Source organism: Exophiala mesophila, assembly GCF_000836275.1.
Source record: "Exophiala mesophila strain CBS 40295 unplaced genomic scaffold supercont1.6, whole genome shotgun sequence".
In the NCBI taxonomy this organism is placed as follows: Eukaryota; Fungi; Ascomycota; class Eurotiomycetes; order Chaetothyriales; family Herpotrichiellaceae; genus Exophiala; species Exophiala mesophila.
In genome coordinates, this window is record NW_015622509.1 from 1 (window position 1) to 10,857 (window position 10,857).

General features: G+C 47.4%; 3 protein-coding genes across 3 annotated transcripts; 1 reads left to right on the plus strand and 2 right to left on the minus strand.

The window, feature by feature from the left end:
- Positions 1-654: 654 nt before the first annotated feature.
- On the minus strand, positions 655-2,287 carry PV10_07936 (uncharacterized protein; the record flags this gene model as incomplete). Its single annotated transcript, XM_016372897.1, has 3 exons — positions 655-1,975; positions 2,027-2,082; positions 2,132-2,287. 3 exons carry the CDS (start codon positions 2,285-2,287, stop codon positions 655-657), a joined length of 1,533 nt encoding a protein of 510 aa, XP_016219808.1.
- A 466-nt stretch (positions 2,288-2,753) lies between these two features.
- PV10_07937 (uncharacterized protein) lies at positions 2,754-4,326 on the plus strand (the record flags this gene model as incomplete). Its single annotated transcript, XM_016372898.1, has 2 exons — positions 2,754-3,387; positions 3,674-4,326. 2 exons carry the CDS (start codon positions 2,754-2,756, stop codon positions 4,324-4,326), a joined length of 1,287 nt encoding a protein of 428 aa, XP_016219809.1.
- Positions 4,327-7,529: 3,203 nt separating this feature from the next.
- On the minus strand, positions 7,530-10,389 carry PV10_07938 (uncharacterized protein). Its single transcript, XM_016372899.1, has 4 exons — positions 9,270-10,389; positions 8,818-9,215; positions 8,606-8,761; positions 7,530-8,556 (listed from the first exon to the last, which is right to left on the minus strand). The coding sequence occupies exons 1-4, from the start codon at positions 10,063-10,065 to the stop codon at positions 7,576-7,578; spliced, it is 2,331 nt and encodes a 776-aa protein (XP_016219810.1). The 5' UTR covers positions 10,066-10,389; the 3' UTR covers positions 7,530-7,575.
- Between the last annotated feature and the right edge of the window lie 468 nt (positions 10,390-10,857).

Here is a 10,857-nt window from a genome sequence, read left to right on the forward strand (position 1 = left end):
CCTAACCCTAACCCTAACCCTAACCCTAACCCTAACCCTAACCCTAACCCTAACCCTAACCCTAACCCTAACCCTAACCCTAACCCTAACCCTAACCCTAAGTTCACCCGCCGTGAATGTTACCTAACTTCGGACTTTACAAGAACTAAGTAGACCTTCTCTTGGTCATACAAATTCTTGATCACTTTTTATATGTAAGCTCACAATTGCTAGGCTGCAGAATCCTCGTATTGCGACACCATATATTCTCTCTCACTGATAAAACCAGCACTGGGCCCAGCTGCCCCTGCAGTGTCCCTCGGCACAACTTGAGACACTCCATACTAGTATTAAGTATCATTTTAGCTATGGTTAGACGCGCTCTAGAACCCTGTACAGTTTCAAATATTATACAGTAAAGTATGAGGTCTAACCCTAAGGAGGAACTCGGGGTTACAGTGTCCGATCGTATGATTCATAACTGTCAGATTGAGAGGTGGCTTGTTGAACTTTGATAGGCCAGCTGAAAGAGAAATCTCTAGTAGCTTGGCGCTACTAGTCATATTTATGGTATCTGTATTATCCAACAGGTATAGCTATATACTGACTTACTTCTATTGATATAACTGCTCTTAGCTACACACTCTCATACTGAGGGGCAATGACTTAGTACCTCTAAACAATATAAAGAAAATCTGGTCTCTTATCCCCGATAACCCTTATCTCTTCCACTGTTTTATCTTCCACTAAATGATCCCGCTTACCTCCCATTTTCTTTTTGTTCTCTGCTTTCAGAAGCATATGCATTACTATACTGCCGGTGAAAGCTCCGAACACTAGATATCCTAGTAGCACACTATGCCCTGTCCAGAACCGTGGGGACTCTCGGGAAAGATAGACGTTGGTCGAGACTATACCATTGAGATTGGACCATCCAATAGAGATGCCCATAACGATGCCCCGTTTATAAACGCCGTCAGTATTGTTGCTTATCCAGGAAATTGTGTTCGGAATGGCAGGATAGATACCTAGCGCCGCCAGAAACGTGCCAGCATACTGGACCCGGGCGTTGGCCGACCCTAGAAGCAGGAGGAATCCTGCGATCCCAATGGAGGAACATCCAATGTTAAAAGGACCTCGGCGCTGGTACCGGTCAGCGGCCCAACCCACTGCCACCGTGGCAACGGCGGCGACAGCGTATGGGGGCACCGATAGCAATTGTGCGCGGGTGCCGGAGTGCCCAAGTCCACGCAAAATGGTTGGCAGGAAAAGAGAGAAGCCGTAAACAGGGATCAAGCATCCTGCGTTCACCCACGCAAAACCATAAGTTTTCCAGTCCTTGAGTGCCGCGTAGACGTATCGTCGATCAAAATTTTCCGTCGTGCTGGCTTGGCGATCTGCTAACAGTCGTCGTTCAACCCTTTGGCGGTCGTCTTCTGTCAAAAAGCTTCTGGTGTCTGTAGGCCAGTCAAAGATCATCCAGTAGCATGCAACGGATGCAATGACCGTAACGAGGCCTTCGATGATGAAGATCCATGCCCAGCCTGGCTTTCCACCAACGCCATCCATCTTGGCCAGTGCGACAGCTAGAAGACCGCCAAAAGATCCTGCAATCGCAGCAGCTGAGAAGAACAAAGCGATTCTAAGTCCAAGTTCACTTCTCTTGTACCAGCATGAAAGATAGAAGGTCACCGCAGGAAATAGACCTGCTTCCATAAGTCCCAGGAAGAAACGTGTCGCCAGAAGGCCCGCATAGTTATGGACCAAGCCCATGCAAATCATGCAGACACCCCAACCGAACAAGATGGCGGTAAAGAAGTATCGGGGCGTCGTACGCTTAAGAATGATGTTGGTCAGAGGCTCGAAAACTGCGTAACTGATGAAGAAGATGGTTAACGTCATGTTGAAGTCTCCTCCGGACATTGACAAGTCGTTCTCGATTCCCACTAGTCTGGCATTTCCGATGTTGGTGCGATCCAAGAACGACAGAAGATATCTATCACTATTAGAACAGGTCTCAATACCAACAGATGAGAATGAAACCCACAGAAAGCAAAGCCATGGAAGAAGCCAGAGGTCGATCTTCAAAAGCAAGCGTCGATCCTAACAAAATGAGCCTTTGAGAACGAAGTTCAACATGAACAGCACTCACATTGCGAAGTATTTCTTGCTCGCCCAACCCTATATCCGCATCTTTGAGATCATATTGTTGGACGATATCTGGCGCCAACTCGACGTCTGGCAAGCCTTTCTTGCTGCCCGACTCTACATCAAGCGATAGTACCACTTTCTCTGTGCCGGTCGCCATGATCAATGTGTCTATTTCTTAAGAGAAGCGTGCTTGAGAAAATTGGCGTGATACATTCCATGCTCGTTATTCGGTTCTCCCTTCTTTATAGCAGCTCAGAGTTCCCAAAGTATAGTAGTAAACAGAAATGCAAACACTCCGCGGAGCAGAGTTGAGACACAAGTGGGGCAGACTAACTTCACAGATAAGATAAGCCATCCCTAGCATCAACGTGGCTTCCGTGTCGGGCGACACACCCAACGTCGGCCACTCAGGGGCTATTGGCCGGATGATTGGGTTATTCATTCACCTAGTCGCTATATCTGAGGGATTTTCTTAAATCACCCCCTTCCTAAAAGCTCGCGAATAGTATGACATTGTTGACATATCTTGGTCTTTTTCTTGGCTAACCGATTAGGTGTATCTTAAGGCAGATCCAGGTGGAATACTTCCGAGGAAGAGTATCGTCATATCAAGGCATCAAATGATGACCAACTTCGTTCTACCAACACATCAAGCACTGGCGAGGTATGTCGAAGGCTACTTTGTCAGCTGGTATGAGAATCCCCCATTTCTTCATCCACCAACATTATCACTGGCCAATGCGTCCCCGTGCCTAGTCCTCGGTATTGCAGCCATAGGTGCTCGTCACCGATATCAGCAACAAAAAGTTTCCTCGCTCTACCAGGCCGCCAAAACCATTGTTCTCCACAACATTTGTCAATGGCAAGATAACGTATCCAGCCCAGAGGCCATCACGTCCGAATATATCACTCGTGATGGCTCCTCCGACTCAGCTCCGGACTTGATGTCAGCGGAAGCGCAATGCAGTTACAGTCTAACTCCGAGAGAACTTCTGGAGACCACGCAAGCGCCGCCCATGCTGGTCGTACTCTCCAGCTGGAATGATCGAGCTCTGATCAGGGATGCACTGTCACTGGGTTCCGACCTGGCCATGTTGTTCCGACAGAACGTACTTCGAATGACGCACATCGACTCACATGATGTATTATGGTCGGAGTGGGTGCATTTTGAAGGTGCTCGTAGGATCAAATGGGCAAATTACTGCTTTCTCAATCTCCTTTCAACTGTATACAATGTTGCACCAATGATAATGAACAGTGAGATGGACCTGTTTCTGCCACGGCCGGAGAATGAATGGAAAGCGACTAGTGCACACGACTGGCAACACTCTCGGAGGACAAATCAAGGTGACTTATCATTTCTTCAGGAGTTGTCAACCATGTTGTCAACGGACAAAGTATCCAATAGACGACATAATCGCTCAAAATCTGCCTTTGGACATTTCATCCTGATCCATGGTCTCCTACAGAAAATCTTTTTCGATAGACGATAGACAATCAGCACTTTGTATGGAACTGCGAGGAAATTCTACTTTGTCACCAGAATTCCACGAGAAGATTCAGATTGCTCTTCGACTCTGGCACGATAAACTCGGTGATATCAAGCAAGGGGAGAACACCAATAATAGTTCAGATGGGCGGATACGATTTAATTCCATGGCAATGTTTCTCATTGCTCATGTTCGCCATCATACAGATATCGGCTCGAGATGTCTACTTGAGCAAAGAAATTTTGCAAAAGTTGCCCGAGACTTCGCGAATGCACCACTACTACCGCGCACACCTCAGCTTTGCCAAGCAGTAATGTACACCGCAAAATCTCTTGGAAACGTGGTACGAACCGGAGTCGAGTTTGTGGCAAAGACTAGAAGCCTCACCTGGAGCATAGTGCAGTGTCTCTCGAATCTTGAATGCGCCCTTTTACTAAGTAAACGGCTACAGACTCTTGCCATAGCCCATAAGGAAGGCCAGATTATTGAAACTCACGAGCGTAACATCGTGTCGATGGTGGTCAAGAGTATCATCAATGATATCGATGGCGAGGAGGTCACTGTACAAGGAGATGACGACTCGCGGAGCTTGGACAAACTGAGCTCACTGGTTATCCGGCTATGGGCAGTAACCTTTGAAGGCAGCCCTGTGCATGAAATTACCGGCTTTATTGGAGAAAGCCTGAAATTCTACTCGCGACGCTAGAGAGTGACAATGCCGAAGCCTGAGGCAGGCTTGACTCATACGCACACAACGATACGCGGCAATGATGACCAGCCTCCGATTGACAGCCTGCTTCAATAGAGAAGAGGTGTCTCAATTGCAGATGAAACCAGACTTAACAGGAAGTCAAAGGAGGAACTTTCATCGTTGCAGATCAATATCATCGACTTTCACGGGTGATATTGTGCAAGTCTGGGTATTCCTTGCGCGCCCGTAGAGCATTATGGCCATGAGCTGGGACTGGTCCGATCGAGAGTAATCCGAGCCGAAGTCCAATCTTCCACGTTCGCATGAGAGATGCCACTTCTGATTGATCAGTGATGGTCTCAAGCTTCTGTCAGTCGTTTGGCCGTGGAACCTGGAGCATGGACCTTGCGAGGTGGCATCCGTTTTGGGCAGGGGAAGGGAGACCCGTTTTATTGACGGATATGAGTCGAATGCAGCAACAATGTTAATTGAGATGCCCATCGGATGAACTGACCTCGCCAGGCAGAGAGGCCGTCGTAGTGCCGGCGTAGTATGCACTGGCAGCTTCCGATCCAACTTTCACTGCTTCAGTGGTGCTGAGACTTGTGGCCAGCCTACCCGTTCTGTACCTCGCAGATGGCACCGAGACAGAATAGAGCAGAAGAGGCGTGAGGAGCAGTCCAACCTCATCTAAGTAGAGTGCTTACCTACGCCTTCAAACGCAAAAACATGAGAAAGGTGTTTCCGAGATCTCTGCTGCGCAAGAAATATGACAAAAGTCATTGTTAACGAAGCGGGCATCATGGATGTCAGTGGGAGGGTGGGGATTGTCACCGGTAATGCTAGTCGCCTTCCCTCGATACTAGAAAGAACGAGGCTTAATGATCTTCAAGACATGCCAGTGGCATCGAGAAAGTGCTGGTGGAATTACTGTATCGGAGAGGGGCATCGGTCGTTTTTGGGGATCAATATAGCTGTCAGTGTAGAGCTGGCCACTGAGCTAGGCCCGTATGAAAAGATTCCACCCTCCTGTCGGCGAGAGTGTTCGTGATTGACCTCTCTTGTATCGTCTAGAAACGTCGACTTCCTGAAGACAAATGTTTTAGGTTGGAGAGACTTACTGGGCTTGTTCAATTTGACCCAAGGAAAATACGACTAGGTAGATCTGTTCTTCGCCAATCCCGGAGTTCGCGAGACCTAGAATTCGTTCAAGGATGTCTACGACGAAGACGGCGATACCAAGGTAGAGATATACTGTTGACTCGGATGTGATTAGAGATTGGCACGCTAGATGAACATGTAAGAGATGTTGGACTGTGGGGTCACGTGGGTGGGTGCCAAGACCTCTCCTCCGGTCCCACTGATTATCACCCACTCCTTGTTCTCTCTCTCAGATAGACAGACAGATAATCAATCAACTCATCGATATCCGACTGGTTTAATAAGAGGCCTATAAGGTCCTACCAGAGATGGTTTGGGGCCCTAGGTACACCTCTGCAAAGCCCCGAGTATGTGGCGACAGTGGCACTGTGGTTAGCTAGCGATCCTGTACACAACAGGTCGGTGGCCATTGAGGTCGAGGGTACGGAGTACATTATTGGACACCCAGCTGACCTGGTATGCACAGTACTTATGACCTGGACGCGGGGGCTAAGGCTGGAGTAATCCTAATAAGGTGTCCAGTCACATGCCTCATGATCTATCTTGGCGCTGTGATGGGTTGTTGGGAGAGCGGGGTTTAGTAAGCGTCCTTGATAACGAAGCAGCTTAATCATTTTTTATCACTTTACCCATCAGAATCCTCATCAGTTTATCATGTGCAGATTTCAATCCTCTTCGGGACATCTCGGATAGCAGTCTAATGGACTTGAACCGATCAGTGATGGCTTGCCCAACCTTTTACAAACGAGATTCCCAGCGATATGCTACAGCTGTTCACAAACAATCATTCGATCATCAATACAGCGTCGATTCTGTAATTGTTACTCTTTCCACAGCACTTGCTCTTTATAACTCTCTAGAGATGATCCTTCTCATAGCAAGCACATTCAAGCGATGGAGTGGATTATACTTCTAGAGTTTGAGCGTTTGCAACGCTGGAGTCATCTTGTACGCTATGGGATTATGCTAGGGTATTTCAGCCTCGGTGCCCTTTGGATCGGGAAGACCATTCTAGATCTGGGGTGGTTGCTAATGATTTCTTGTCAAGCTCTTGTTTTATACTCAAGACTAGGACTCATCATTGACGATCTCAAGATTTTGAATGGCGTTAAGTGGATGATTATCCTCACGAGTTGTACTGTTCTACCTACCGTCGTTGTTCTGGATTTCGGAAATACCTACTCTGGGATGTCTACATTCTCTCAGGCATACTTTTACATCGAACATATCCAGATGACTGTTATTACACTCCAAGAGTTGATTATATCAGGACTTTATGTATTCAAAACTACGAAGCTCCTGAACATCATCTCTGCAACCAACACTCGCAGCCTAGTCTGGCAGCTACTGACAATCAATCTTATAATCATTTTGATGGATGTAGGTTCACCAATCTATCGTCAATGTAAGTCTAATGCCGTTCTAGGTTGCTCTAGTTGTTTTGCAGTATAAGCATTATCAACTTTACCAGGAGAGTATCAAAGGATTCGTCTACAGTGTGAAGCTGAAGTTAGAACTCAACATACTTTCTAAATTAGTCAATCTTGTCCATGGAAACGCGTCCAACCGCAGAATGACGTTAGAAGCGATCGATTCTAACGCGATCGCTGGGCAGGCGCAAGCTGAATTGCGGCAGGAAATTTTCGCTGCAAGTTCAGAAGGCGAATATGAGCAGTACAACTCTCACGCGAATGTTAAGAAAGGTGAAACAGCTCTGAATGAAAATATTGCCAATGGACTAGAGCCCAAAGAGAGTGGAGAGATATTTGAGGTCGTGTCTCAACAGACAGTGCCCACGCATCGAATCAGCGACAGGGAATCGGATGTCCTTTATGCTGAAGCAATCCGCGATATGAAATGAATCCAAAAGTTTCACCACGATTGAGTCCTTACTCAAGGTGTCTTATAAACCTTTCATCACACGCCGACAGGATAGTACGGTAATATGGACCGCCGAATTCGATCTTCTAGGATTATATACCCCCCTTCAGGCTTCTATGGTGAAGAAGATACATACTTCGGCTCCAATGAGTAACTCTAAGGGTGAGCGGGAAAACTGTTTAGTTCCAAAGCGACATCATAATCTTGTGGCCTAATAAGACTCTATGGTATAATGGGAATTTCTGATACTCCTTGCTCAGGAAAAAGACCATGCAGGAGCTCCCTAATAGCACTTTGAACGTCCTTTAGCTCTTGGTCGTCTGTAGTAACCACGTCATCGTTCAGACAGATTTGACCAGGTAATGGCCTTTGTTCCTTCACAAAATGCCTATATAGAGTACTGTCGATTTGATCTGCATCAGTAATCATGACGAAGAGTGTGTCTGATGGATCAACAACAATATATTTATACCGCATGACCGCCTTAATCACTAAGTCTCGGTCAGCTTGCTGTCCGCCCTTATGTGGCAACAACGGTGAAAGGCCAGAGGCGGTTTGAAAGAGAAGGCCTTTAAGCAAACAGTCTCCGCAGCGTGGATTTTGCCGAGCTAAGCGATCGAAGATCACTGCAGAGCTGAACGTTGGGTTTAAATTTGAAGCTTCCGAGTCATCTGTCATGAAGCCAGGCGCTAAGCACTCGTCAATGTTGAACTCAGCGCAATCTGCGTCACGTATTGCCATAGGTCCATCCAGTGAAGTCCAGAGTGAGTTAGTGTTTACTTGAGGCGGTTTCAAGCCTGCCTTTTCGAGCAGTGAAGGAACGTGATAAAACATCTTTCGACGGAAAGATGCGCGGCCGGCATTCTCGGTACCGGCTGCAAGGTCTTGCGCTATACTTTGTCGCTCTTTCCATGATAGAATACCGTCGCGGTCTATATCACTGCGTAGCATGATATAGCTCCACAAGAGAACTTCTCGGTGTCGCTCAATCTGATAGTGATATGCCATATACCAAGAGTAAAGCTGGAACCCCGGTTCACCCCGAAATCGCTTACAGGCACTCTGGACCTCTGGGCGAGGAAACGCCTCGATTGCCTCTTTCATGATACTTCGCGACAAAGAATGCCCAAAGTGGCTCTGGCCTTTTCGTTTCCGGATCCCAAAGCGTCTATTTAGAAGCCATGAAGTGTAGATTAGGTACGGCTAAGTGAAGGTTAACACTGCAATAGGGAGGGCGATCGTCGCTACAGACCTTTTCGCCGAAGCGCTTGGCATCAACGTCAGTTGGTGGTGATGTAGTGCTATACCCGTTAGTTTTGAAGCTGATTGCAGCACCAAATAGGGGCGAATAAATGTCGGCAGGCGAATGTTCTCTTGTGAGTAACATGTCATCAGACATGGCAAAGAACTAGGTCTGACATTAGCCATATAATATAAGCTTCACTTTGTTCAAGTTTTACATACCTGGTCGACTTCTGATTCCGTATTGAACATCTGATTCTCGATAGTGAGAGAATTGAAAGTGGGTAAGCACACTGCTTTATCTGTCTCGAACATCTCTTCTTGAGAGACTATTTGAACAGTCTGCGAGACCTTTGGATCTTCAAGCGCGAGCCAAGTGGGACTTTGCTTGCGGACTGGAACTCCGGCCTCATATATGGAGTTGACGAGGACTTTCACTTTGTTTAAAAAGTGGCCGGCGTTCCGTTCGATGCTCCTAAATGAATATCGAAGCTCATCCCAATCCCGATATCGATTGACGCCGTGCGAGTTAATCCACTTGCCATCTGGGTCGTTTAGTACAGAACGTTCTTCCCACGGCCTGATTGTTTTCTGGAAGTCCTCTTCTGATCCATTCACCCCTTTCGACAAGTCATTAGCATGGATCAACAGGGACGGAAAGGAAGTCATCATACAGAGATAGACAAAATCCACCTTTGGTTCTTGCAGCTGACCCCATCGTTTCTCATCATATCTGCCATTGCTTACCCAATCATCCTCCCATCCTTGCAACACCTCCTCTTCAACAGCTTTAGTAAATGGTACCCAAACGAATTCAGGAAGTCTTTCGGCCTTTTGCTCAAACGAGAGATGCTGCTGAGATTCGTTTGACTCGTCTTCCACCAGCCGTCCTTCTGAGCCAGCTGTAATTCCCAATTCTTCACCTTCAACTCCATCGGGCGGAAGTCTTGCTTGGGGACCGTTGTCTGTTACCACTTTCTTCTCCATTAATGTTACACCAGAATCTTCTGTCTTTGCGACCGGAACTTTGTCGTTCAGGGTCAAAGAACTTGCACGCTCGGTGTCTTTCAGCCCTGAATTTTCATGTGCCACACCCTGGGCCTCAGGAATGAAGTCGCTATCAGCTGGCTCACTACCATGTGACAGCACCCTTTGAGCCTCCCACTTCTCAGAGGGGCTATTCTCATCTGATTGTCGAGTTTGTTGTTGGGTCGGCACATTCGCTGGGTGTCGGGAATTTCCCGTGTCCGTAGGGTTCTTTCCATGAATCCTACTTTTGTAAACATCATAATGCTGGTAGTGGATAGAACTTCTTCTTATTGCCAACAGAACTGTCACAGCTGTTACAATTCCGAGGGCGAGAACAAAGCATACACCTCCTGACCGCACACGCCTTCGCCACCACCTGGGCCTCTTATTGTTCTGCCACAAAGGCCGTTTCTCGTGATAAGTTTGGTATGCTTGATACATGCTTTTGGGGTCTTTGAGATGCTTTCAAAACGGGTTCTCTACGCCCCAGCTCAATGCGACATGGGACGGAGGCACCATAAAGCCGACAAAGACTACTGAAATGCGTGCCTTTTGCTCTGGAAGACTGTGCAGTACTGGTTGCGAACCAATCAGGCAGGTGATAGACACGGCCAGGATGTTGTTCAATTTGAAAGCGTGATATGGGAGAGGTGTATGAGGTCAACAAAGAAGCTGGGTTGCGCCAGCGCCAAGTTTCTTGGTGAACAGGTGTTTGATATTGGCCACCATGTGTAGTACAGTTCTCATGACTGAACAGAAGAGCGGATATTTTAGAGGAGGCGATTATATGTTCTAAGCTAGTCCTTCATGGTATTATGCACGGTGGCACTACCACAGCCATGGGTGAAGGGGCTGAGCTGAGGGCTGTGGGCTTCTCAAGCTTTGTTCGCAGAGCCTCTAGGCAATCATGACCAAAAAGGAAAACTGTCGTGCTGAGGAATGAATCTGGATCCGCTCTGATGTGGTCTGTAAAGCCAAAAGGGAATCCAGAGTGGCCGATACAGAGTCCCCAGAACGTCCAGGCAGCTTCCGACAAGCCTCTCAGCACGATACCAGGTAATATCAAACAATACGGTATCGAGATTTGTGTTAAGACAACCGTCATTTGACCTTGGCACTTCACCAGCATGCCGTGCTGAACTTTGAATTATGGACTATGAACTAACCTCCGGGTACGCCCCTCCAACCTACCCCATCGGTTTTCGCCATGCCGCGCACCAGGTCTAGGTTCGA

What these genes read in the sequence shown, in the direction of transcription:
- PV10_07938 (XM_016372899.1), bottom strand. Translation starts at nt 10,065, where the DNA reads ATGTATCAAGCATACCAAACTTATCACGAGAAACGGCCTTTGTGGCAG. An exon ending in GGTGGATTTTGTCTATCTCT is followed by an intron (nt 9,216 to 9,269) that starts GTATGATGACTT and finishes ACTTGTCGAAAG; the next exon opens with GGGTGAATGGATCAGAAGAG. An exon ending in CCAAGCGCTTCGGCGAAAAG is followed by an intron (nt 8,557 to 8,605) that starts GTCTGTAGCGAC and finishes ACCTTCACTTAG; the next exon opens with CCGTACCTAATCTACACTTC.